The sequence below is a fragment of the Chiloscyllium plagiosum genome, unplaced genomic scaffold, assembly GCF_037043375.1.
Source record: "Chiloscyllium plagiosum isolate Xiang-an unplaced genomic scaffold, Cpla_swu_hap1 HiC_scaffold_3, whole genome shotgun sequence".
NCBI lineage: Eukaryota > Metazoa > Chordata > Chondrichthyes > Orectolobiformes > Hemiscylliidae > Chiloscyllium > Chiloscyllium plagiosum.
In genome coordinates, this window is record NW_028270141.1 from 103,897,340 (window position 1) to 103,924,467 (window position 27,128).

General features: G+C 42.1%; 1 protein-coding gene across 4 annotated transcripts in view; it reads left to right on the forward strand.

The window, feature by feature from the left end:
• The window catches only part of mdn1 (midasin AAA ATPase 1), a 188,532-nt gene that overhangs the window by 52,292 nt on the left and 109,112 nt on the right, over positions 1-27,128 (forward strand). For 2 of the 4 annotated variants that reach the window (XM_043686689.2, XM_043686702.2), the window contains exons 26-38: positions 650-796; positions 1,053-1,194; positions 1,876-2,010; positions 4,565-4,703; positions 10,047-10,185; positions 11,457-11,587; positions 11,711-11,849; positions 15,259-15,388; positions 16,644-16,883; positions 18,549-18,746; positions 20,008-20,219; positions 22,932-23,054; positions 24,058-24,255. In XM_043686689.2, the coding sequence (XP_043542624.2) occupies positions 650-796; positions 1,053-1,194; positions 1,876-2,010; positions 4,565-4,703; positions 10,047-10,185; positions 11,457-11,587; positions 11,711-11,849; positions 15,259-15,388; positions 16,644-16,883; positions 18,549-18,746; positions 20,008-20,219; positions 22,932-23,054; positions 24,058-24,255 (2,073 nt within the window). The remainder of the gene's footprint in view (positions 1-649; positions 797-1,052; positions 1,195-1,875; positions 2,011-4,564; positions 4,704-10,046; positions 10,186-11,456; positions 11,588-11,710; positions 11,850-15,258; positions 15,389-16,643; positions 16,884-18,548; positions 18,747-20,007; positions 20,220-22,931; positions 23,055-24,057; positions 24,256-27,128) is intronic. The other 2 variants (XM_087982248.1, XM_087982249.1) reach the window with 1 other exon arrangement.

Consider the following 27,128-nt stretch of genomic DNA (forward strand, 5'->3'; position numbering starts at 1 on the left):
ATGTCAGAGATCACAATGGGTTAGGCAGCATCCATGGAGAGAAAGCAAGCTGACGTTTTGACTCTGGATGATTCTTCATCAGAGACACATTTAATTTCAGCTCTGATGAAGACCCATCTAGACTCGAAACATTAGCTTGCTTTCTCTTCAGGGAAGCTGCATAACCTACAGAGTTCTCCAGCAATTTTCTGTTTTTAGTACAGTTTCACCTGGTTGGACAACTGGTGAGATATTGGAGGCAGGTCATATGGTCAGCATTTTGGAAGGCTACAGACAGGTAGTGAAGGATACTTTCTCTTTGTTATACTTGCATAGGACGAAATACGAGATTTTGGATTTATTAATGGATTTAAGTGTAAAATCTGTTGTATTTTGCAGTTGAGACAGGATGCCATTGACGTGCGTTTTGTGTTTCTATTAGTATTTTGACCAAGTATTTTTGCTTTGCATGTCTACACATTTAGTTTAAGACTCCAAAAATGTTGACTGTATTATATGATTTAGAGAAGTATTTGGTACTACAAAATATTATCCACCAGTTCTATATCAGTTGAGTCTGTAATGCTATGAAAATCCTGGATTAATTTGGGACAAATTTTATAATTGTTACCATTTTGTTTTAACTTTGACTTTTAAATTTTGTTTCTAGATGTTGTCAAGGGCATTCAGGAACCGTTTTGTGGAATTACATTTTGATGAACTTCCAAAAGCTGAATTGGAAATTATTCTGAACAAGAGATCCAGTTTGCCTCCATCTTACTGTGCAAAACTCGTGAAGGTTATGCTGGAGCTGCAGGTATTTCACAGAGCACTGTTCTAAAGTTTTTGGAAGGGCTTTCTGAGAGCTCCCATAAGAAGAGATTTTGAATATTTAAAAATGCCATTTGGGGAAAAAAGTTCTCAAACTAATGAAGTAAATCTTGAAACTAGCCATTGGATTTCTGACAGCCTATTGAAGCATGATGTAAATGATACAGAAACAAGGGTTGAAGGCAGCAAGAGGTTATTTTGCTTCACATCATACTTTAACAAATGTTTCTTTCTTAAAACAGTCCTATCGTAGGGGATCAAGTGTTTTTGCTGGAAAACATGGCTTCATTACTCTGCGTGAACTGTTTAGGTGGGCTGAACGTTACAGGTTGACTGAACAATTGATGCCTGGTTATGACTGGATTAGACACATAGCCACTGATGGTGAGTTTGTCATTGATTCTTGTGATTACCACTTCTTTTTTTCTTTTGAAGTCACATAGTCCTATGTAGTTTCCCTATTCTTGGGAAAGGCTTGAAGGACTTCGTCTGGAATAATGAATGATTTGGCCCAGGGTAATTTGACCTTGATTGCATCTCCTTTTGAGAAGGTCTTGCTTGGCTCTGGTGATGGAGCTTGTGAATATTGTGTGGACAAATGACTGATGTAGATACTTCCTATCTCTGTTAAAAGTCTGACTTGTCTTGCCATCCTCGGTGTGTTTATTTTTGTTGTTTTATTGGTTTGTTCCATTCTTCTCCAATTCTCCTGTCCACTTTTCTATTGAACGCGCCCTGCCTCTTGTATGTGAGTAGCTACCAGAGGCATGGAAATCAGCTAGCAATAATATTCCCTGTTCATCTCTGGGGTGGTATGAAATGGGAATCTCACTTTTGCTCAACGCATTGTCACATCTGTGGTTGGGTAGATTCTATAAATTGTTTCTCGTAGACATTGCCAAAGTAAAAATGTATGTTTATTATGAAGTGATTTTTTTTTTTGCACTTTAAGCCATGTTTTTGCTAGATGCTAGAATTTAAGACTGTGTGTTTGCAGTTTCAAACTGAATTTTTAAAAAGATTTCCACTTTGTTGATCTGAACTAAGAGTTAACTGCTCTTGCAGCTTATATGCTTTTGGCAGGCCGTGTGAGGAAAGAAGAAGAAGTCTTTGTTATTCACCGTATCCTTGAAAAAGAATTTAAAAGGAAGCTTGTTCCTGAAGTTATGTTCTCAAAAGAAAGTCTTCAAAAAAGAATTGGTAAGTTTTTTTATTGTTTTAAACAGCTTTTTTCTGAGATTTTGTGACTGCCAAGTGGCAGCCATGGTTTATTTGATGGCATGTTATCCTAAGTCACAAGGTTGTGGGTTTCAAGGGCCATTCCATGATTTAAAGCACAAAAGTAGAGACTGACAGTAGAGTGCAGAACTGAGGGAATGCTGCACTGTTAGAGTTGCTATCTATCACGTGAAACGTTAAAGTGAGAGTCCAGCTCCCTCAGTGAAGTAATAAATCCTACAGTACTAATTCAAAAAAGTACAGGAGTTATTTCCAGTGTCCTGACTGGTTTTAATCTCTCAATCAATATTAGATTATCTGGTAATTACCACATTGCTGTTTATAGGAGCTTTCTATGTGCAAATTGGCTGCCCATATGTTTCAGTTGCTTTCTTGGTGTGTTTTGCAATGTCTATGATCATAAAAGGCACAATTAATGCTTTTTTTTCTTCTACCATACAAATAATTACATTAGCTAGTTTCTGTGCCATATATCCATTTGACCCAAACAGTCCATGCCGGTCTTGATGCTCCACTTGGGCTGTCTTTGTCTTTGCTCATGTAAATCTACCATTGTAAGCATCTGTACCTTCTGCATATGTTCATTTAGTTTCTCCTGAGGTGGATCTGTAATCATATTCCAGCCGTGAATTCCATATTCTTATCCTTTTGGTAAAGAAGTTTCTTCTGAATTCCCTATTGTGGTTCTTGATGACCATCTTGGATAGATGGTCGCTAATTATGCTCTTTCTTGGACCAAAGAAAACCAGGTTGTTGCTCTTCTGATTTTATGACTGACTTATGTACATAATTCTGGGATGATTCTTGCAAATCTTCTCTGCACCCTCTGTACACCTCTATATCCTTTTTTTAAGGTGAAGGTGACCAGAACTACTTGCAAAATTCAATGCAAGCTTAGTATAAACTTCCCTACTTTTCAGTTCTATCCGTCTAGATGGAAAATCTCATGCTTTTTTTGTGTGGATTTGCTAATCGGTGGTACAGCGTTAGTGATTTGATGCTTTTAGATTCCTTTTTTGTTCTTCTACCTGCCTATACTTGCGTGTTCAAATAGTAAGTGATCTCTTTATTTGTCAGGGCAGAATATACTACCTCATTTATTTGTTTTGGACTTCATTTTACCATTCTGCAAGTTTATCCATATTTTTCTGTATTGAGTATCTTCCCTCTAACCTCAAATTTGGCATAATCTACAAATTTAGAAATTTGGGTTGATTCCAAAGTCAAAATTATTCATGTAAACTGTTAATTGCAGTGGTGTCATTTCTAATCATTATAGAACATCTTTTTATCTATCTCAACAACTCTCCCAGCACTTTCCAAACCCACAATCTCTACCACCCAAATGGACAAGGGCAACAGATTTATGGGAACAACACTATATGCAAGATACTGCCCCCCCTCTTCCCCCCCCCCCCCCCCCCCCCCCATCTTCAACATGCACTGTACTGACATTGTTTCACTATCATGTCAAATTTCTGAAACTCCCTCCCTTTGGGAGTATCTACATCATGTAAACTAAAACAGTTCTTGAAAAGAGGTTCACCATCACTGTTCTCGAGGGCAATTGGGGATGGCCAATAAATGCCAACCTAACCTATGAGTTAATGAAAAGAACCTTCTACCATTTTGAATAACTCTCCACTCGTTGATTTACATGACAAAGCACTCTACTCTGCATATTTCTGACTCTATGATTTTATTCACTAGTCTCTTATGGTACCCTTTTAACAAAGGCCTTTGAAAGGTTCAGGTAGATAACATCACCTATGTTGCTATTACTTTGTTACCTTCTCAAGATTCAGTAAAGTTAGTCAAATAAGGATTTCTATTTTGAAATCCATGCTAACTTGTTGTTACTTTTCTTAATCCTAATTGTTGTCCTACTTTTTGGAGGAATTCCGTTCAGTTTCTACCGCTGATGTTAAGCTGCCTGTTTGTGATTCCTTCAAGGCATCTTATTTAAATCTAGGAAGCAGAAATCCACCAGTCCTCTGGCAGATTTTTGAACTGATGATTAAATGAGAGAACAGCTGTCTCTACAACCCCTTTTTCATTTGGATTGCATACAAGTAATTTTACTTACTTTGACCAGGAGCTTTATCATCTTGAGTTTGATTAGTTTACTCAATCCACTTTTTAGCATTGCTGATTTTATCACTCCATGCCATGCCTATCTGTTCTATTTCTTTTAGAAATACTGAAGCAAAATGATATTTCTGCTCTCCAGCATTATCTGTGATATCATCCTATCTATCCTTAATTGTGTGCACTGAACTGTTAATGTAGAAATTTAGTTTTTTAGGCTGGGCACTTTTAAGTGGTGCCCACAAAACTTCAAAAATGGGTCTCCACTTATAGTTTGGGTCTTTTTAGTGAGATTGAATGGGTTATATATCAGTTGAATAGGTGCACACATTCATGCTGATTTATAGCGCTTCATTAAACTGACTTTCCATGACTTGTCAAAGTAGTTCTCTTCTGTCCCCCTTTCACCTGGTTTCCCACTCTACAGATCAGTGGCCAAGTCTGACATCAAACATGTCTGATGACTTTCGTCATGTTGTGTGGACATATGGAATGCGGAAGTTGGCAATTCTGGTGGGACAAGCTTTGAAGTTTCGCGAAGCTGTGCTAATTGTTGGAGAAACTGGGTAATTATCCAAAATTTTAATTAAATCTATCCTCACGTATGATACATATATGCTGGCATGACTATAAACTGTGGTTGTAATGATGAAACCAGAGTAGAATTTAACCCAAGTTTTTGAATTTCAAGCAATACAGACCAGATAAAACTCCCATCAAATATATCAAGGAGATAACTTAAACACTACCTTTTATGTTATCTAAAGGCAAATGTTAGGTGCTTTTGTTTCAGATGTAATTTGATTGGTTACACTAGAAGGCTTGAAGTAAAACACACTTTATTCTTACCCCTACAATTAAAATACAAACAAAAGAAAGGAGAATTGATATAACTTTAACTCTATTGGAAAACTTAACAGGATGATAGATTATTTAATGTCTAAATGGTAACTGTTCCAATATAATAACATCCCATAAGTACACCCTTGACAAAGGCGAGATCGGTAAAACAGATTTGCCTCAAATGTGATTTTGGCAGCAAAGAGAGAATTCAAGATTTTAACTGTAGTAGAGAAAGAGAGAAAAAAAAAGAGCGATGTCGCAGCTTCCACAAAACTCCAACAATTAGTGAAAGCTTAAGTAAAACCCTTCTTCTGTAGGAGATGGAAATGTGTTGCTGGAAAAGCGCAGCAGGTCAGGCAGCATCTAGGGAACAGGAGAATCGACGTTTCGGGCATTAGCCCTTCTTCAGGAATGAGGAAAGTTGGTCCAGCAGGCTAAGATAAAAGATAGGGAGGAGGGACTTGGGGGAGGGGCGTCGGAAATGTGATAGGTGGAAAGAGGTCAAGGTGAGGGTGATAGGTCAGACTGGGGTGGGGGCGGAGAGGTCGGGAAGAAGATTGCAGGTTAGGAAGGCGGTGCTGAATTTGATGGATTTGACTGAGACAGGCTGGGGGGAGGGGAAATGAGGAAACTGGTGAAATCTGAGTTCATCCCTTGTGGTTGGAGGGTTCCTAGCTGGAAGATGAGGCGTTCTTCCTCCAACCGTCGTTTCGCTGTGGTCTGACGATGGAGGAGTCCAAAGACCTGCATATCCTTGGTGGAGTGGGAGGGGGAATTGAAATGTTGAGCTACAGGGTGGTTGGGTTGGTTGGTCCGGGTGTCCCAGAGGTGTTCCCTGAAACGCTCCGCAAGTAGACGGCCCGTCTCCCCAATATAGAGGAGGCCACATCGGGTGCAAAGGATGCAATAGATGATATGTGTGGAGGTACAGGTGAATCTGTGGCGGATATGGAAGTTTCCTTTGGGGCCTTGGAGGGAGGTGAGGGGGGAGGTGTGGGCGCAAGTCTTGCACCTCCTGCGGTTGCAGGGGAAGGTGCCGGGAGTGGAGGTTGGGTTGGTGGGGGGTGTGGATCTGACGAGGGAGTCACGGAGGGAGTGGTCTTTACGGAATGCTGATAGGGGAGGGGAGGGAAATATATCCTTGGTGGTGGGGTCCGTTTGGAGGTGGCGGAAGTGACGGCGGATGATGCGCTGTACATGGAGGTTAGTGGGGTGGTAGGTGAGGACCAGTGGGGTTCTGTCCTGGTGGCGGTTGGAGGGGCGGGGTTCAAGGGCGGAGGATCGGGAAGTGGAAGAGATGCGGTGGAGGGCATCGTTGACCACGTCGGGGGGGGAAATTGCGGTCCTTGAAGAAGGAGGCCATCTGGGATGTGCGTTTTTGGAACTGGTCCTCCTGGGAGCAGATGCGGCGGAGTCGAAGGAATTGGGAGAATGGGATGGCGTTTTTACAGGGGGGCAGGATGGGAGGAGGTGTAGTCCAGGTAGCTGTGGGAGTCGGTTGGTTTGTAGTAGATGTCCGTGTTGATTCGGTCGCCTGAGATAGAAATAGAAAGGTCGAGGAAGGGGAGGGAGGAATCTGAGACTGTCCAGGTGAATTTGAGGTCGGGGTGGAAGGTGTTGGTGAAGTGGATGAACTGTTCAACCTCCTCCTGGGAGCACGAGGTGGCGCCGATACAGTCATCGATGTAGCGGAGGAAAAGGTGGGGGGTGGGGCCAGTGTAGTTGCGGAAGATGGATTGTTCCACATATCCTACGAAGAGGCAGGCATAGCTGGGGCCCATGCGGGTGCCCATGGCTACTCCTTTCGTTTGGAGGAAGTGGGAGGATTGGAAAGAGAAGTTGTTCAGGGTGAGGACCAGTTCAGTCAGTCGAAGGAGGGTGTCAGTGGAAGGGTACTGGTCGGTACGGCGGGAAAGAAAGAAGCGGAGGGCTTTGAGTCCTTCGTGATGGGGGATGGAGGTGTACAGGGACTGGATGTCCATGGTGAAAATAAGGCGTTGGGGACCGGGGAAGCGAAAATCATGGAGCAGGTGGAGGGCATGGGTGGTGTCCCGAACGTAGGTGGGGAGTTCTTGGACTAAGGGGGACAGGACGGTGTCAAGGTATGCGGAGATGAGTTTGGTGGGGCAGGAGCAGGCGGAGACAATGGGTCGGCCGGGGCAGTCAGGTTTGTGGATTTTGGGCAGGAGGTAGAAGCGGGAGGTGCCGGGTTGTGGGACTATGAGGTTGGAGGCGGTGGATGGGAGATCCCCCGAGGTGATGAGGTTATGGACGGTCTGGGAGATGATGGCCTCATCTTCCGGCTAGGAACCCTCCAACCACAAGGGATGAACTCAGATTTCACCAGTTTCCTCATTTCCCCTCCCCCCAGCCTGTCTCAGTCAAATCCATCAAATTCAGCACCGCCTTCCTAACCTGCAATCTTCTTCCCGACCTCTCCACCCCCACCCCAGTCTGACCTATCACCCTCACCTTGACCTCTTTCCACCTATCACATTTCCGACGCCCCTCCCCCAAGTCCCTCCTCCCTACCTTTTATCTTAGCCTGCTGGACACACTTTCCTCATTCCTGAAGAAGGGCTAATGCCCGAAACGTCGATTCTCCTGTTCCCTAGATGCTGCCTGACCTGCTGCGCTTTTCCAGCAACACATTTCCATCTCTGATCTCCAGCATCTGCAGACCTCACTTTCTCCTTCTTCTGTAGAAGCCTGACTCCATCCATTCACGCTGCTTCTATTGTTCCAACTTTTTAAAAGAAAGCCCCCAAGGCCTCGCAACGTGTTTACATTATTGACTTGGAAGAGAAGCTCGGCTCTTAATTGCTGAAGTCTTTCTTCAAAAAAAAAGGACAAAATATGCCTTTTCAAGCCATAGTATCGTCACTGCATAAAGTTGCAAAATTGCACTATTTGGAGGAATTTGGGCATATTATTGCATTTACAATATTAATACATCAGCTCAAGTGCTGAGTGGATGATCCACCTCTTCCTGAGGTCCTTATAAATGAAGCAACCAGTATTTAGCTGGTTTAATTCAGCCTACAGAACATCAAGAGGTAACTCAGCACCCTATATATAACCCAGGTTACAGGTTGGGGCAAAATTCCAGCTGCAGTGCTGAAGACGTGTGCTCAAGAATTATCCATTCCTATAATTTGTTCCATTAGAACTTCAACATTGACTTCTGCCTTCACTCTGTAAAGTTGCCCAAATATGACTTTTCCTTAAAAGGGGTGAATCTAATTAGTCCAAATGTCCACCCTACCCCAGTAACATAATGCTGACCATCAGCAGAATGATGAAAGGGGGTTTGTTGACAGTGTAATAAAACAGCCTTTACTGTTCACTTGCTTAGTTTGGTTTCTGCCAGACTAATGTGGTTCCTGACATCTTTCACATATGGATAAAAGAGCCGAATTCAGAAATGGCTGAAAGTTACTGCCTTTGACAGTGAGGCAACATTTGACCAAGTGTGTCATCAAGGAGCCCCGATAGTCTTATATAACCCTAATCGAAGTCAAAGGGAATCGGGTGGGAATAAACATTATATTTTGGGCACACCTTAACTCACATCAGCCCTGGACAGTATCCTTGGCCCAAGCATCCTCTGCTGCTCGGAGCATGATCTTCATTACATAATGTCAAAGTTTGGGATGTTCAATTCTGAGTAAGCATAATCAAATACTGGCCCAGCCAATATGCTCACATTCATGAATGAATAAAACATTTCAAAGAATTTTTTAAAATTGCATAATGAGTACCAATTGCAACTCTTCCAGATAATGAAGCATTCCACATTTAATGTTCTGCGGCATGTAGACAAGATTTGAACATGGGTTGTTGTGTGGCAAAAACATTTCACTTAATCTTATGCAAGTATCAAACAAGTAATGATCTCAAACAAGAGAGAGAATCAAATAATATCCTCTTGACATTAAATGATACCAATAACATTTTACAGTCACAATTGACCAGAAACTTAACTGGCCCGGTCTTAAATACTGTGGCTGCAAGAAGTGGCCAGATGCTGAGGATTCTGCATAAAGTTACTCCCCTTACTCTCTAAAGCTGATGTAAGTCAGAAGTATGATGGAATACTTGCCACTTGGATGATTTTCGCTCCATTAGTCAAGAAACTCAGTGCAGCGGCCTACTTGATTAGCACCCCAACTACTATCTTATATATATGCTCCCCCTGCTATAAACGTGGCAACATTGTGTACCTTTTAAAAGATGCATTGCAGCAACTTACCAAGGCATCTTTGATAGCACCCTCCAAAGGCAAGCTGGATATTCACTGACTTGGAAAATATTGCTTTACCTTCACAATCACTGGGTCTAAGTAGTGAACCTCCTTATCCACAGCACTATCTGTGCACACAGATTGCAACAGTTTGAGAAAGTGGCTGACCGTCATTTTCTCCACAGCACTTAAGAGTGACCAATAAATGTTGGCCCAACCAGTGCCAACTTCCTGAGAATGTACAAAAAGAATCCAGGGCTACCTCTGAAGAACTCTAATAGCTGTCATATTGTCTTATGATTTGTACTGCCTATTTTCTTACTTATGAAATCACCATGTGGATAGCTTTTTATTGGACTGCTCATGAAATCTGACCATTGTTTTCTCACTTTAATTCCTGTCCTGGTATTGTCCCAGCATTCTGTATGTGCCTCAACAATGCCCTGACCATCCCCTACCATTTGGCATTGTTCTGGGGAGAAGGCAGGGAGGTGGAGTTAAGGATGATCAGATCAGCCATGATCTCTTTGGAGCGGACTGAATGGGCTGAATGGCCTACTTCTGCTTCTAAAGCTTATAGTCTTATGTGTACTGTTTCCATGTTATCCGTTTGATGCAAGAATCTGCATTTCAGTGGGCTTGGCTCTTTTTTCTTACCTGCATCCAAATGAAGTCTTTCAAGAATTTAAGATGTAATTTGTTGCTTCCAAATCTGTATTGGTCATTGTGCTATTGCCCAATCAGTTCTCCACTGTTTCCCATTATTTTGCTGTCTAATGATCAGATAACTAAATGTGAGATTTTTTTTTTCCTTTTTTCATAGGTGTGGTAAGACCACAGTGTGTCAGATGTTTGCTTCCTTGTTCAATCAGAAGCTGCACGCAGTGAATTGTCATTTGCACTTGGAGACATCTGACTTCCTTGGGGGTCTGAGGCCTGTCAGACATAGTTCCAGCGAAGAGGTAAGTTGATTATCCTCTTTTAAAGCCAGTAATCCAATTGTCAACCCTTGTCAAGTAGTTAATGAAAGGTTGAAAATGCCCCCATCACCACCAGATTACGTCATTACATTCCCAAACTAGCTGCTGGAGTTGCTGACCTGAATTATTTTCTTTGGCTGTGCTCCATGGCTCAAAAGTGGGGATAGAAAGTATAGAAAATAAACCTGAAGAATTATGCTTGTACAACAAATCCGGTTGTGTACTAACTGTGGAACGGAAAGTGCAGGTTAGGACCTGAACTTGTATTAAGCTGAAACATGTTTTGAGGAGCAGGGAGTAAAATTGAAGAGAAAATGCCCCAGTTCTGTCTGAATGACTGGTTATGGATTGAGGTGTGCCCATGTTCTGTAATGGTCTGCGGATAACCTGCATCATAATTGTGGGCAGTGTCTTGAAATGCATTAAGATATGCATAAATCACACTTGGAAATGGGTGTGCTCTTTAGTTACCCATTAGTTACCCAATGTTGACATAGTGCATCTGCTCGATTAATAAAAGATTTCAAATTTCTGTTCAGTACAGCCCAGGGAAAAAAAGGTACAGCAGTTTGCCTTTAACACTGCCATTCTGTTCAGTCAGAGGGCTTCATAGATGTGTAATGAAACAAAATGGGCGCTGATGTAAAGAGGTTGAGAAGCCGAATCTCGCAGCCAAGTGATAGGTTTAGGAAGGAATTTTTCAGAAAATAAATAAGATGGAACATGTTAATATTCATATTGCAAGCAATTGTCCAATCGTTCTTTTTCTCCAGTTAGACATCATGTGAGAATACAGCAATTCATAACAACGTGTTTCAAAAAGGAACTAAACAGCAAGAAATCTGATCAATGGTGGTGGTTGGCACTATTTTTCAGGCACAATCATGGAAGCATAGGCCACTCTACCCTTTTAAGTCTGTTTCATTGGTTGGTGGGATTCTCATTGATGTTTTGAGGAGCTTGTTTTGTTTCTAAAGACGATTAAAGATTCAGTGACTAGACTGTGTGCATAGAGTAGTGAAGTAGTGGGTGAACCAGCTAGAAATATGAATTGGTCAGGAATTGAGACAACTTTGTACAGGTACTGCATGGAAGTTGTTGCCTTGTAATCTAGTGAGATGTACCAGATTTATCTGTGTTAATAAACGTCCTATACATGTGACACAAATTGGCAAGCAGTCCTGTTCTCCAGGCTTTTTTTTGTTTTGGAGGTTAAGTCTGCACCTTTTTAAGATTTGTTTCTTGATCGATAGGATGATGCCAACCCCAACAGACTGTTTGAGTGGCAGGATGGACCTCTTGTGCTTGCAATGAAGGAAGATAACATGTTTCTGATGGATGAAATCTCACTGGCGGATGATTCTGTTTTGGAAAGACTCAACAGGTGTTGTTAAAATCAAATTCACCAGCTCATTTTCAGTGTGTTTAGAGCAGGAATTGGCTTGTTTCTAAATGTTTTTCATCTGTTTTCTAAAAACTTGTATTTTATGTTTCAATGCACATATAGTGTCCTGGAAGATGAACAGTCACTCTTGCTTGCAGAAAAGGGGACTGGGGAAGATGATACTGTGGAGCTCATTACAGCTGGAAACAGATTTAGGATACTTGCAACCATGAACCCTGGAGGGGATTTTGGGAAGAAAGAGGTAAGTGCATGTTTACGATACTATGATTTGAATTGATATACAGAAGAACCTCTATTATCTGAATGAAATGGGCGGGCACTATTTTGTTTGGATAATTGATTATTCGCTTAATTGATTTCCCCTGAGGCTCAGTTTTCTGTGAAGTCTGCTCCCCATTCAGAAGGCTAGACAAAAGCACACTGCGCACGAGACCTCACCCCCTACGACTGCCCCCAAACCCGCAGCCCCAACCCTGCACTCTGTGCATTCCCACCCCCCAATCCCATCTCCAAGCAGCCAGACTGTACACCAACAGTGAGACTATTGTTGATTTTGTGGCTTAAGTCTCCAAATAATGAAATAGCATGCACACACGAGAGAGAAAGAGAGAGAGAGAGAGAAGGAGGACAGTCATTTAGAGATGATGCCTGGACTGTCCTCTGCAACATTTCAGTGAGCCAAGTTCGTTTTTAATCATTGTACCTGTAAACAAAAGACGCGATCAGGATTGAAACAGCTCTTAGAAACATTGTCAAATGGGACCTTGAGATCCCCTTCAGATAATCCGATATTCGGATAATTGAGGTTCCGCTGTAGTATGATCAACAAAATATGTAGATGGCTAATGATCTAGGCAGGAAGAAAAGCACTGCTTTTATAACCAGTGTTTCACACCCTCTCATAAACCACAGCACTTGTAGCCAATGTAGTTTTGTTTTGAAGTAGTTATAAGTTGCAACATGAATAGAAAAAATCTGGGTGCCAATTTTCACAAAGCAAGCTGCCACTAATAGCACTGTAATAGTGACCAGGTGAATTTTTAAAAATTATATATTGGTTTGAGGGATAAACATTAACCAGGACACTGAGAGCCACACCTTGTTAACTTTTGACTGATTTTAATGCCATATGACATTTCCATTCATGCAGTGTTCTCTCCTTCCTGCTGAATGGTAGCCTAGTTTACATGTTCATGTATGCTTGTGTACTTATCTATTCCTTTGTGAAAGCATTGCATGTGCTTGTCTGAAATATTCCCAGAAGTAGTAAGTTTTACTGTTTTTGTTTATGGAATGCGGGCATAGGCCAGGTCACACTTATTGTCTGTGTGTATCGCTGTGGAGAAGGTGTTGATGAGCTGCCTTATTGAACTGCTACTGTAGATATCTTGAGTAGCTTATTTGGTTTATTTGCAACTACCTTGAATTTTTGACCCATTATTCGAATAGTATGTTGGACTTCATAGTGAGGGGACTCCAGTACAAGAACAGGGCTGACTTGTTGCAATTTTACAGGACCTTGGTGAGCCCAAGAGTAATGTGTGAAGTTTGGTCTCCTTTATCTGAGGATGGGCATTTTCGTTACGGAGGGAGTACAACAAGCATTCACCATACTGAATCTGGGGTGGCAGGACTGAAGTATGAAGAGATCTAGGTTGGTTAGGACCATATTTACTGGAGTCCAGTAGAATGAGGGGAAATCTCCTTCTATAACATCTAGAAATCTGTAAACACTCCAATAGTACTAGGTAGCGTAAATGTAGGAAGCATGTTCGTGATTTGCGAGTGCAAAACCAGAGTCACCATCTGGGAATACAAGGTAGGGCATTTAGGACAGAGATGAGAAGTTTCTTCATCCAGGACTATATCGAACTCCTCCTTGGCAAATATTCAATGTTTTCACCTCAACTGTTTTCTGTGACAAAAAGGGTATGGGGAGAAAGCAGGAGTAGGTACTGAATTGGATGATCAACCATGATGCTATATTGAATGGCGGGGCAGGCTTGAAGGGCTGAATGGTCTGCTCCTGCTCCTGTTTTCTGTTTCACTCTTGTTTGCCCACTCTGGTTCCTATTTTCCTTCCTCTGCAGCACTAGTGAACACTGAGGATATTAGTTCCTGTCCTGCTGGATACAACCTGAACAATTTCTACAGATTCTATTTTCCCTAGAATTGATCCCTCTCAACAGTCTATCCCTTCTACACCAGGCCTCAAGTCAAGCAATGAACAGTTCTACTCTACAGTTCCTGGTATCAACAGCTTGTGGCACTGGGAGTGATCCTGAGATCATTTTATTTTTTTATTAATTTCCTAGCTCCTGATATTCTGCTTTCAGGTCCTCATCCCTCTTGTTTTATTTGAGAGTTGGAACCACCATGGACCATCACCTTTGATAGTTTGCTTTTCCCCCTTCAGAGCATCCAGTTGCTGCTCAGTGAAATCTTTGACCTTCATTGTAAGGGTATCAAGGGTTATGGGGAGAAGGCATGAGAATGGGGTTGGAAGCATATCAGCCATGATGAATGGCCTAATTCTGCACCTGTATCTTATGGTCTTATGACTGAGAGAGGGAGCAGGTGCTGGTGTCATGTCTGTGGCTGCAGAAATGTCTATTTGTTGCTCTTACAATATATTTCCATGTCACTAATGCTCTTCTATCTACCCCCATTCCACCACAATGTGCAGCTGAGTTGCTTCGGATGCCATGAATTTGGCTCTTGTCGCATTCTCAGAGATGCCTTCTCCCCCATTACTTGGGTGTCCAAATACAGCAAGACCTGGACTGCACCCATCATTAGGCTGATAAGAGACCAGTAACATCTGTGCCACAAGTGCTAGACAATGACTGTTTCCAACATGAGAAAATCTAACTGGCAGCCTTTGACATTTATATGGCATTGCCATCCCTGAATACCCAGTTGAATATCCAGAGGGGTCACCTTTCACTAGAAGCTCTATCTAAGTTCTACTAAGGCAACAAGAGCACATCCACTGCTAGGAATTTGACAAGTAGGTTTCTTCTAGTCTCCCCAGTAATCTATCAACAAGGCACAAGCCAGAAATGTAATGGAATATTCTCTTCTTGCCTGGAAAGGTGCAACACTCAAGAAGTTTGACACCATTTAGAAAAACCAACCACTTGAACATCCTGTTTATAACCTTAAACCTTCACCAGCAATGCACATGGCAGCTGTATGTACCATTTAGACGATGCACTGTAATAACTCACCAGAACTCCACTGATAGCACCTTATGATCCCAAGGGCTTTACTATTCAGAAGGACAAAGACAGTAGATGCATGGGAACACCTTCACTTACAAGTTCCTGAGCCAAGTCAGTCAGACCACCCTAACTTGCAATTACGTCGCCATTCCTTCACTCCCTCTTGATCAAAACCTTGGAACTCCCTTTTTAACAGTATTGCAAGTGTGCCTCCACTCCAAGGGCCATAGTGATTCGAGGGAGCAGCTCACCACCTGTTCCGAGTCAGTTCAGGGTGGGCAATAAATGCTGGCCTAATCAGGGGACACATCCTGTGAAAAAACAAAAAATTGTTTCCTATTGTCTCAATGTAATATTAAAAGATAATTTTTAAATCTAAAGCCATGAATGCTTGTAAAGTGAATTAATCCATTGCTTCCCTTTCAGCTTTCACCAGCCCTGAGGAACAGATTTACTGAGATCTGGTGTCCACCTATCAATAGCCGTGAGGATATGATGGCGATAATTCAACATAACCTAAGCTCTGGGCTGTCTTTCGATGAGCAAGATCATGAAGGTGCGATGTGCTGCTGACTTTTCTTTTTATTTTGTTGGATGTTTTGTGCATTTTGAGGAATGGCATGGGATGAAAAATGTAATACTTAGAATTATAGAATCCCTGCATGCAGACAGAGGCCATTCAGCCCACTGAGCCTGCACCGACCCTCCGAAAAGCATCCCACCCTGGCCCAGACTCCACCCCTGTGTTTGCCATGGCTAATCCAACTGGCCTGCATATTTCTGCACACTACAGGCTAATTTAGCATTGCCAACCTGCCTACATCTGCAAGTTTTTGGGCTGTAGAAGAAACTGGAGCACCTGGAGGAAACCCACACAGACACTGAGAGCAGTTCCAAATTCCCCCCAGACAGCCACCCATATGTGTCCTGATGAAATTCCATCAGCTCATCAGTTTATTGGTTACATGAATGAATCCTGTTCTTTGTGAAGTCTTGTCAGTTATTGCAACTTATTGTGCATGTATTGTACTGGAATAGATTTTAAAAGTAGATTTTCCTCGTCTTTTAAAAAGATGTTCTACAGGCTCTTTGGGTTTTGATAGTTGTGAGGCAGCAATTACTCCTGTACTCTTAAGCCTATGCCGGAGATGTGTTGCTGGAAAAGCGCAGCAGGTCAGGCAGCATCCAGGGAACAGGAGAATCGACGTTTCGGGCATAAGCCCTTCTTCAGGGCTGAAGAAGGGCTTATGCCCGAAACGTCGATTCTCCTGTTCCCTGGATGCTGCCTGACCTGCTGCGCTTTTCCAGCAACACATCTCCGGCTCTGATCTCCAGCATCTGCAGACCTCACTTTCTCCTCTTAAGCCTATGGCTGACTTAATTCAAAGTAAACATAAAATAGATGCTCTATGTTAGGTCTGTCACAGGAATGCTTTTGTGATGTCAGCTATTCTAGAAGGTCAGAAGACTGGTGTTCATTGTACATCATGCACAGAGAATAAGACCTTAACTATCACTCTAATTGTGACATTGGGTAGGAAATCTTTGGTGGGTTGAACGATAAGAGGATGGAAAATTGAGTTAATTTATGCTCCACTGTGTATTCTTACGATGATTCAAGGCCAACAACTTCCAAGAACTGTGAATGGGTTTACTGTAGTCATCTTATTCCAAGACTGTTGAGTGTATGAGGAAATGTAAGAAACAGTGAGCGAAATGAGAAACAACATGTTTAAAATGTGTAATTCAAGTAGATGGTCATTTTTTTCCTGTCACATTTTTTCTCCCCCCTCCCTCCCTGTATATCGCAGGCAAAGATATAGCTGAACTTATTTTGGATTTCATTGACTGGTTAAAGAATCAAGAGTTTGGGCGTCGATGTGTGTTAAGTATCCGAGATCTCCTGTCCTGGGTGGAATTCATGAATGTTACAACAAGGGATGTGACTGCAAATGTCGTGGACTTGGATGAAATTGGCAATTTTCGGCTTGATCCTGTGACTGGATTCATACATGCTGCGTGTCTCACCTGTATTGATGGAATTGGAGCAGGTATTTTTGACTGGTGAAACTTCCACTGAGCGGAAAGGCTGGAATATTTTTTCCTTAAGGCTAGAATTTTTAACAAGTTTAAAAATTGAGTGTAAAATTCAAATTACAGATGTTGGACTGTTTATGGTTAATGAGCGCAGTATGTTTTAATGAAGTTTGTTCCTACTGAAAGAGCTTTTGAAAGTTTCTCATCTTGCAAGTAAGTTGACTTGACATGTTTTGCATTTCGGATTCAAGTTGCCAGCATCTGAAATTGTGGTTTTCTGGAAATGTAGTTGTCTGATGGAATTTATAACATAGCTACTGTTTCCTGAACAAGCTGCCTTGACAAAGATCCCAGGGCAATTGCTTATGTTTGGTGATATCTGTTTTTGTGAGCCGTGAACATTCCACACTTTATCTTCTGCTTTGCCCTTGAGCTAAGGTCTTGCTATGGTCAAACATTTTTTTTTAATATGAATCTTTGCATGTGTGTGTGAGAGAGTTTCGAGGAGTAAAGATTTATATTTTCAAATTGCAATCCATTTGTTTATTAAATACATTGTTGATTTTTTTTGTCTATTTTAAGTCTAATAGACATCATGAAAAAGTATAATACTTCAAGGAAGCTGGAGATCTGAAATTAACAGAGACAGCAAATGCTGGAGAAACTGAAGATCTGGCTGCACCTGTGGAGAGAAAACCAAAGTTAACATTTAGAGTTCACTGTGATTCTTCCTCAGAATTTATTTCCACTCCAAAACATCATATTGAACTCAAATTGTTAATGCTGTTTCTGTCTCTGCAGATTCTGCCGGACTTCCTTCCTTTGTCCAGCATTTTTTTTACTATAGAGGAAAGATATGATCAGTCACATCAGTAATCAGATAAAATTCATGTTATTACCATGGATTAATGGAAATAGCGAAAGACAGTACACTCCTCCCATCGTGGTCATTGCATTGAACACATTAATATTGACAAACTGTTCACCTTGAGGCTGGGTAATCCAAGATGAGGATCAGGAAAAATTGTCGCTGTAACAGCAGCTCCTTTTTCCAGTGTTTGAGCTGATTTATTTGATTTTCTTTTTGGAGCAGTAATTAGTGTTTTATAAGCTGTTTCATTGTTGAGGAAGTGTGGGGTGAGAAAAATAATCAAACAACAGTACTCTAAACCGGGAGAGCAGGTACTATTTAGGAGGTGAAAAGAAAGGAGCAGTGAACCTGCACAGCTGACTGACCAGGCAGTGAACCTGCACAGCTGACTGACCAGGCAGTGAACCTGCACAGCTGACTGACCAGGCAGTGAACCTGCACAGCTGACTGACCAGGCAGTGAACCTGCACAGCTGACTTGCCTGTACTGTGTAGTTTCAAGCATCTCTGGACAGTGGAGTTTGGTCTAAGCAGAGAATGGTGCGTGTATGGAATGAACTGTCAGAGGAAGTGGTGGAGGCTGGGACAATTACAGCACTTTTTTAAAAGGCACCTGGATGGGTATATGAATAGGAGGTGTTTAGAGGGATATTGCCAAATGCTGGCAAATGGAATTAGATTTATATAGGATACCTGTCAGAATGGACAAGTTGGACCGTGGGGTCTGTTTCTATGCAGTACATCTGTGACTCTAAGTGTACAGTACATGTGTTAGAGGTCTGATCCTTTTTGCTTTCATTCTGTACTAGGGTCTGCATTTTCTTCTCCAGAGACTACTTTGGCTGCTCGCAAAGCATGCCTGACCTTCCTTTTAAAGAAACTGTCCAAGATTACAAAGTTGAACAAAAGAATGTGGAATATGTCAAACAGTTATGATCAGAAAAGAAAGAGGAAAGTTGTATGGACTGCAAGCTATTTTGGAATTCATCCATTCTACATTCCCATAGGTAAGCATGAGTGGTCAGAGAAAAATCATATAAGTCTCACTATCCTCTCTGTCATCCTGTGACAACACCAAATACTTTTTTAAGCTGTTCGGAGTTCTCAATGTAAGTCAGTGTTCTCAATGCAAGTTAGAGTTATTCCATTAGCTCTTGTCAAGAAGGTGAAAAACTCTAGATAGCTTATTAAAACTTTTGCAGTATTTAATTGAAATTGCTTTGGAAAGAATTGGGATCATCACTTCCCCAGACAAGGTAAAGGCCATGTGCAAGTAGCAGTAGGCATGCATTCAGATTCTTCTATATTTTTCTTTAAATAGCTTACTGATTGTAGTAAGAACTCACATAAATTAACCGATACATGAGAATCCAGCCTTTTGCATGCTCTTGACTTGTGCGCTCAATATTTATCACTTTCCAAATTCCTTGCCAAATGCTCTGTCAGCTCATTCAAGACATGAGCAATGGTAGATTTCCATGATGTGAAGGAGTCGGTGTTAGACTGGGGTGGACAAAGTTTTAAAAACCACAAAACGCCAGGTTATAGTCCATCACGTATATTTGGAATCACGAGCTTTCAGAGCGCTGCTCCTTCATCAGGTAGCTGTGAAGGAGCAGCACTCCTAAAGCTAATGCTTTCAAATAAATCTGTTGGACTATAACCTGGTGTTGTGTGACTTTTTAACTATGGTAGGTGTGTTATTCTTCAGAGAGACTGGTGGCTTTGGATTAGTGGTTGAGCACGTTAGACTTGAGGTAGAGACGCTACCACGACACTACAAAACCTCTTATAGCAACTATTACAATTGTAAATATTGCCAGATTTAGTTTACAGTTTCCAAAGATCCTTTCATGAAAAGGCAATTTTAATATAAAAAGCAGTGACCTCTAATCCCTTCAAGGTTGACATCTGTGTTGAGTTGATTTCTTGAGTTGACTTTATCCGAAACACTGTATCTTACATAACAAGTTTTATTCAATTGAATATTCAGATTTTTAGAGTAACCTAGAATAAAGAGATACTTGTGTTTCATCTAAGTAATTGTCTTTTGTCTGTACACTAATTCCTAGCTGTCCTGTTTATCTTTATTAAACTTATTTGTATTGTTACAGTCTACCCATAGCAAGACTTGATTTTCATATTTGGGTAGAGTTGATCAGATTTGCCTCATTTGATCGATTCTGGGGTTTGTGAGTGTGGTTTGAAACAGGGCGTTATTTTAATGTGAGCACATATGTAAATGTGTACACATATTGATGTTTTCAGTAGGGGCTGTTGGAGAGAAAACGGCAGTCACCGACTATGCACTGAATGCTGGCACAACAGCAATGAATGCCCAAAGGCTGTTGCGAGCAATGAAGTTAAAGAAGCCGATTCTATTAGAGGGATCACCAGGAGTTGGCAAGACAAGCTTGGTCGCAGCTCTAGCAAAGGCCTCTGGAAACCAGCTAGTCCGAATCAATCTTTCAGAGCAAACAGTAAGTTTGTATGATAACATCTTGAATTCTTTCTTCCCTCTCCCTCCCACCCCCCCCCTCAAATCTACTTGAAATCTATTTTTTAAATGGGCTGCATTCTGAGGACACGATATGAAGAATATTATTCGAGCTTTTCACAAAACAGCAGGACTTTGATGTACCAAAATTACAGTGAATTATAAATCAGTCAACAGGAGTAGTCCATAGCCCATCAAGCCTGCTTTGCCATTCTAGGTTATGATGAAGAATTTCATCATGTCATTTTCCCACACTGACTCCATATCCCAAGTCATTAGCCTCCAGAAGCCTATCAATTTTTGTCTTGAGCCTGATTGAAAATTAACTTCTACAGCCCTCTGAGGTAGAGTCCCAAAGGCCACCATGCTCTGAATGAAGAAATTCTTCCTCATCTAGTCTGAAATGGTCTGCCCTTTATTCTGAGAATATGTCCCCTGGTTCGAGAGTCGCCCATCAGAGGGAACATCCTATCTATATCCACCCTGTCACACTGTAAGAATGTTAGGCTTTGATGAGATCATTTGCCTTTCTTCAAAACTCTTGGAAATGAGGTCTCTATTCTCTCCAGTGTCTCCAAATAGAACAATTCTGTCATCCCAGGGATTGATTTTGTGAATATCTGTTGCTCATCCTTTATTGCAAATATAAGGAGACCAAAACTATCGATAAGGATATACAAAATGCCAGGTGATGTCCCACCAAGGTTTTAAACCGTTGCAGCAAGGCATTTACTCCTGCACTCCAATGCCTTTGCAATGAATGCCCACATGCCAGTTGTCATCCTAACTGCTTGCTGTACCTTCATGATAGCTTTGTGACTCATGGATAAAGGACACTGACATCTTTTTGGACACTTGCGCTCCACAAGCCCGCTCTATTTAAGCAATATTCTCAACCTTTTGTTTTAAACAAGTTGAATTGTTTCATAATCCAGTATCTGTATTGTGCTTTACACAACCTTTTACGTGATATCAAAACTGTACAGGTTGATTTGAAATTATCTGCAGAATATGTGGACATCCTAAAATGTTTCATCATCTCATGAACTGACTTCTAAATATAGCCAATATTGAAATATGGGAAAAACAGCAATTAGTTTTAGATAAGAGGTAAAAGAACAGATCTCTTGTAGTGTATTGAGTTTAATTTGGTTGGAAATGATTTGAGTGCGCAGATTGTGTTTTTATTCATGGCTCAATGGCATTACGTGTTCCCCATGTGACACTTCATTGCAATAAGTCAATATTTAGCATTGTTGGCTTAGGAAGTTATATAAAGTTGTGACTTAAGCATTCTTGTGACACAGTAGTAGTGCCCCTACCTCTGAGCTAGCAAGTCTGGGTTTGAGGTCAACTTGTGTCAGCGGTGTGGCATAATATCCCTGGGCAGGTTGAGGGGAAAAATAACTCTCAAAATTATGACTGTTCAGTGCTGCACAGTTGGCAGCGAAGAGAGTTACCTACGATTACAACAGGATCTGGACCAGATGGGCCGATGGGCTGAGAGGTGGCAGATGAAGTTTAATTCCGATAAATGCGAGGTGCTGCATTTTGGGAAAGCAAATCTTAGCAGGACTTATACACTTAATGGAAAGGTCCTAGGGAGTGTTGCTGAACAAAGAGACCTTGGAGTGCAGGTTAATAGCTCCTTGAAAGTGGAGTTAGACAATAGGTGCAAGAGTAGGCCATTCTGCCCTTTGAACCTGCACCACCATTCAATATGATCATGGCTGATCATCCTTAATCAGTATCCTGTTCCTGCCTTATCTCCATAACCCTTGATTCCACTATCCTTGAGAGCTCTAACTCTTTCTTAAATGAATCCAGAGACTGAGCCTCCAATGCCCTCTGGGGCAGAGCATTCCACACAGCCACCACTCTCTGGGTGAAGAAGTTTCTCCTCAGTTGCAGGTAGATGGGATAGTGAAGAAGGTGTTTGATATGCTTTCCTTTATTGGTCAGAGTATTGAGTACAGGAGTTGGGAGGTCATGTTGCGGCTGTACAGGACATTCATTGCGCCGCTGTTGGAATATTGAGTGCAGTTCTGGTCTCCTTCCTATCAGAAAGATGTTGTGAATCTTGAAAGGGTTCAGAAAAGATTAATAAGGATGTTGCCAGGGTTGGAGGATCTGAGCTATAGGGAGAGGCTGAACAGGCTGGAGCTGTTTTCCCTGGAGCGTCAGAGGCTGAGGGATGACCTTTATAGAGGTTTACAAAATTGAGGGGCATGGATAGGATAAAATGACAAAGTCTTTTCCCTGGGGTTAGAAGGCATAGGTTTAGGGTGAGAGGGGAAAGATATAAAAGAGACCTAAGGGGCAACTTTTTCTCACAGAAGGTGGTAAGTGTATGGAATGAGCTGCCATAGGATGTGGTGGAGGCTGGTACAATTGCAACATTTAAGAGACATTTGGATGGGTATATGAATAGGAAGGGGTTGGAGGGATATGGGCCAGGTGCTGGCAGGTGGGACTAGATTGGGTTGGGATATCTGGTCGGCATGGACGGGTTGGACCGAAGGGTCTGTTTCCATGCTGTACATCGCTGTGACTATCTATTTTCTCCTGTCTGCAGTCAGAGATTTCTACACCAAATAAAATTAAAGTCAATGACACAGATTGCGTTTTGTTGTAATTCTTCATTTTGGTGTACCTACGATCTGTATTGATTATTGACTGTCTCCTGTTCCTGCAGGATGTCACTGACTTATTTGGAACAGACCTGCCAGTTGAAGGAGGTAAAGGAGGTGAATTTGCCTGGCGTGATGGCCCTCTGCTTGCAGCCCTCAAGGCTGGACATTGGATTGTCTTAGATGAGGTGAGTGTTGTTGAAACAATTTGATTAAACTAGTCACCATGTGGTGTAACTAGACTAACTACAAGACTTTAAAGTCAGCACAGATGTGTGATCATCATGGATGGTTTCTCCTGTGGATGTGAGTTTTGGGGGTTTTTTTACACTTTGGAACAGGAACTAGTAACAGTGATGTCCATAATGCATTGAGGGCTTTGGTTTTGCTATGTACTGCTGAGTAACAGCCAAAGTTAATTTGCAGTTACGAGATATAATGGCTTACTTGCGTCTTTGCACTCTTCTGTTCCCTTCATCTCCATCTCTTTGGTCTAACCATTTAGTGAAAGGACAGTGTGTTCACAGATCCTGTGTTAGCCTGTCACATATCCATGACTGCAAAATAGGTCAATTTGGTTTTATCACTTTTTTTACCCCACCTGGTTATAAATATGGAAGATTCCCTGCTAATGGGGGCTGACTCTGATCAGGAATTCATGGAATGAAGAACTTTTGATCCAAATCTGCATCTTGCTGCGCTCCTGTGGTCAATCTGAGGATTACAAGGCAAGCTGCTCAATATTCTGTAAGACGGAGGAAATTTCTCACCTATTTTCACATCCCTGTCTTACGTGATGGCTTCATTCCATAGAATAAGGGACATGTAATTTTTAGAATCAGTAGAATATAACATCATGAATTATAAGGCTGTATTGGGCATTAGGTTTTCAGTTCTTAATATTTTGTTAGTAATTGTGTGTCTAGTCTTTTGAAATATAACGTGAGTTTAGCTGCTCATATTCTGTTCTTGTTGTGCAAAATGTTCTGTGCATTTGTTAAGTACCACAAAAATCTGATGATTTCACACAGCTCTATATTCAGTGCTCTTAAAATGTGTATCCCATCCGGACTAATACCCAAATTTTGAACTCCACAGTGCCGTTTCACTATTGCCAGCAACAATAATCTAGAAACAAACTCTGAATGACATTAATAAAGTCAGCAACAATTGTCAACCTTATTCTTTCAGTTAAACCTAGCTTCCCAGTCTGTGCTAGAGGGGCTGAACTCCTGCTTTGACCATCGTGCTGACATTCTTATTCCCGAGTTGGGCCGTCGCTTCGTTGTGGAACATAACAGGACCAAGATTTTTGGTTGTCAGAATCCGTATCACCAAGGAGGTGGAAGGAAGGGCCTCCCCAAGTCTTTCCTCAACCGATTCACACAGGTAAGGCAAGAAATGAGTGTAATTCATGAGGTCTTCCATTGAAGCCCAAAAATTACCTGTTTTACAGATTTGTGATAAGATATTTGGCGTCATTAGTACCAATGAATAAAAGATGTGCAGATTCTCAGCTGCTGAGCTTTTAGTTTGATTGAAAAGGTTATGTTGATTAGATTACTTGCAGTGTGGAAACAGGCCCTTCGGCCCAACAAGTCCACACCGACCCTCCAAAGAGCAACCCTACGTTTACCTCTTCACCTAACACTACAGGCAATTTAGCAAGGCCAATTCACCTAACCTGCACATCTTTGGACTGTGCGGGGAAACCGGAGCACCCGGAGGAAACCCACGCAGACACTGGGAGAACGTGCAAACTCCACACAGTCAGTCGTCCGAGGCGGGAATTGAACCCGAGTCCCTGGCGCTGTGAGGCAGCAGTGCTAACCATTGTGCCACTGTGCCACCCTGTTGCAAGTCGGGTGAGGTGATTTTGATACTTCCCCTTTGAAAACCTTGAAGCAAATTCCACAGTGATTTTATCCTTTCCACATAGACCGGTACAGCGCAGGAACAGGCCCTACAGTCCACCATGTCCACGCTGACCATGAAGCCACCCTAAACTATTCCCATCTGCCTGCCCATATACCATATCTCTCTGTTCCCTGCCTGTTCAAGTGTGTGTCTAAATACCTCTTAAACTTCGCTATCTGCTTCTACCGTATTCTCTGGCAATGCATTCCAGGTGCCTAATACGCTCATATTTAAAAAAAATTCTTATCTCACACATGTTGCCAGGGTTGGAGGATCTGGGAGAGGCTGAACAGGCTGGGGCTGTTTTCCCTGGAGCATCAGAGACTGAGGGGTGACCTTATAGAGGTTTACAAAATCATGAGGGGCATGGATAGGGTAAATAGATAGTCTTTTCTCGGGGTCAGGGAGTCCAGAACTAGAGGGCACAGGTTTAGGGTGCGAGGGGAAAGATATAAAAGAGACCTAAGGGGCAACCTTTTCACACAGAGGGTGGTACATGTATGGAATGAGCTGCCAAAGGAAGTGGTGGAGGCTGGTACAATTGCAACATTTAAGAGGCATTTGGATGGGTATATGAATAGGAAGGGTTTGGAGGGATATGGGCTGGGTGCTGGCAGGTGGGACTAGATTGGGTTGGGATATCTGGTCAGCATGGACGGGTTGGACCGAAGGGTCTGTTTCCATGCTGTACATCTCTATGACTCTATCTCCTTTAACCATTCCCCCTCTCACTTTAAATCTATGCTTCCGAGTATTTGACATTTCCACCCTGTCCATGCCTCTCATAATTTTGTGTGCTTCAAACAGGTCGCCCCTCAGGCTCTGATGCTGTAGTGAAGACAAGCCAAGTTTGTCCAACCTCACCTTATTGCTAATACACACCAATCCAGACAGCATCCTGGGAAACTCCTTTTTCACCCTCCCCAAAGCTCCCACATCTTTCCTATTGTGTGGGACAATATTTTCTCACATTTCTCCCAAGATGACCTAACTAAAGCTTTTTACAGTTACAACATGCCTTACCAATTTTTATACTCAGTGCCCTGACCGATGAAGGCAAGCATGCTGTACACTGCCTTTGCCATTTGTGTTGCCACTTCCAGAGAGCTATGCACTTGGATCCAATATTACTCTGTCCATTAATACTCCTCATAGTCCTCCCATTTACTATTTTTTCTCTTGCATTTGACCTCCCAAAATTGGAAGGAGGCGAATGTGGTAATAGGGAAATCTCTGGCAATTACAGACCAGTCAATCTTATGTCTGTGGTCAGCAAAGTTTTGGAAAGAATTCTGAGGGATAGGATCTATGACTATTTGGCAAAGGATAGCGTGATTAAAGGCAGTCAGCATGGCTTTGTGAGGGGCAGGTCATGCCTCAAAACTTACATTGAGTTCTTCAATGAGGTGACAAGACAGGTCGAGCAGTGGATGTTGTGTATGTGGACTTCAGCAAGACCTTTGATAAGATTCCCCATGGTAGGCTCATTCATGAAGTCAGGAAGTATGGGATACAGGGACATTTGGCTATCTGGATTCAGAATTGGTTGGCTGACAGAAGGCCGAGAGTGGTTATAGATGGAAAGTATTCTGCCTGGTGGTCAGTGTTGAGTGGGGTCCTGCAGGGCTCTGTTCTTGGGTCTCTGCTCTTTGTAGTTTTTATAAATGACTTGGATGAGTGGGTTGAGGGGTGGGTTAGTAAATTTGCAGATGACACAAAGGTTGGAGGTGCCGTCGATCATATTGAGGGCTATTGCAGGCTGCAGCGCGACATAGACAGGATACAGAGCTGGGCTGAGAAATGGCAGATGGAGTTCAACCTGGATAAATGTGAAGTGATGCATTTTGGAAGGTCAAACTCGAATACTGAATATAGGATTAAAGACAGGATTCCTGACAGTGTGGAGAAACAGAGGGATCTGGGTGTGCAAGTACATAGATCCCTCAAAGTTGCCACCCAAGTGGATAGGGTTGTTAAGAAAGCATATGGTGTTTTGGCTTTCATTAACAGGGAGATCAAGTTTAAGAGCCGTGAGGTTTTGCGACAGCTGTACAAGTCCCTGATGTGACCACACTTGGAATATTGTGTCCAGTTCTGGTTGCCCTGCTATAGGAAAGATACAGAGGTTTTGGAGAGGGTGCAAAGAAGGTTTACCAGGATGCTGTCTGGACTGGAGGGTTTGCCTTATGAAGAAAGGTTGAAAAAGCTCGGACGTTTCTCTCTGGAGAGAAGGAGGAAGAGAGGAAACCTGATCAAGGTGTACAAGATAATGAGAGGAATATATAGAGTCAATAGCCAGAGACTTTTCCCCAGGGCAGGATTAACGGGAACGAGGGGTCACAGTT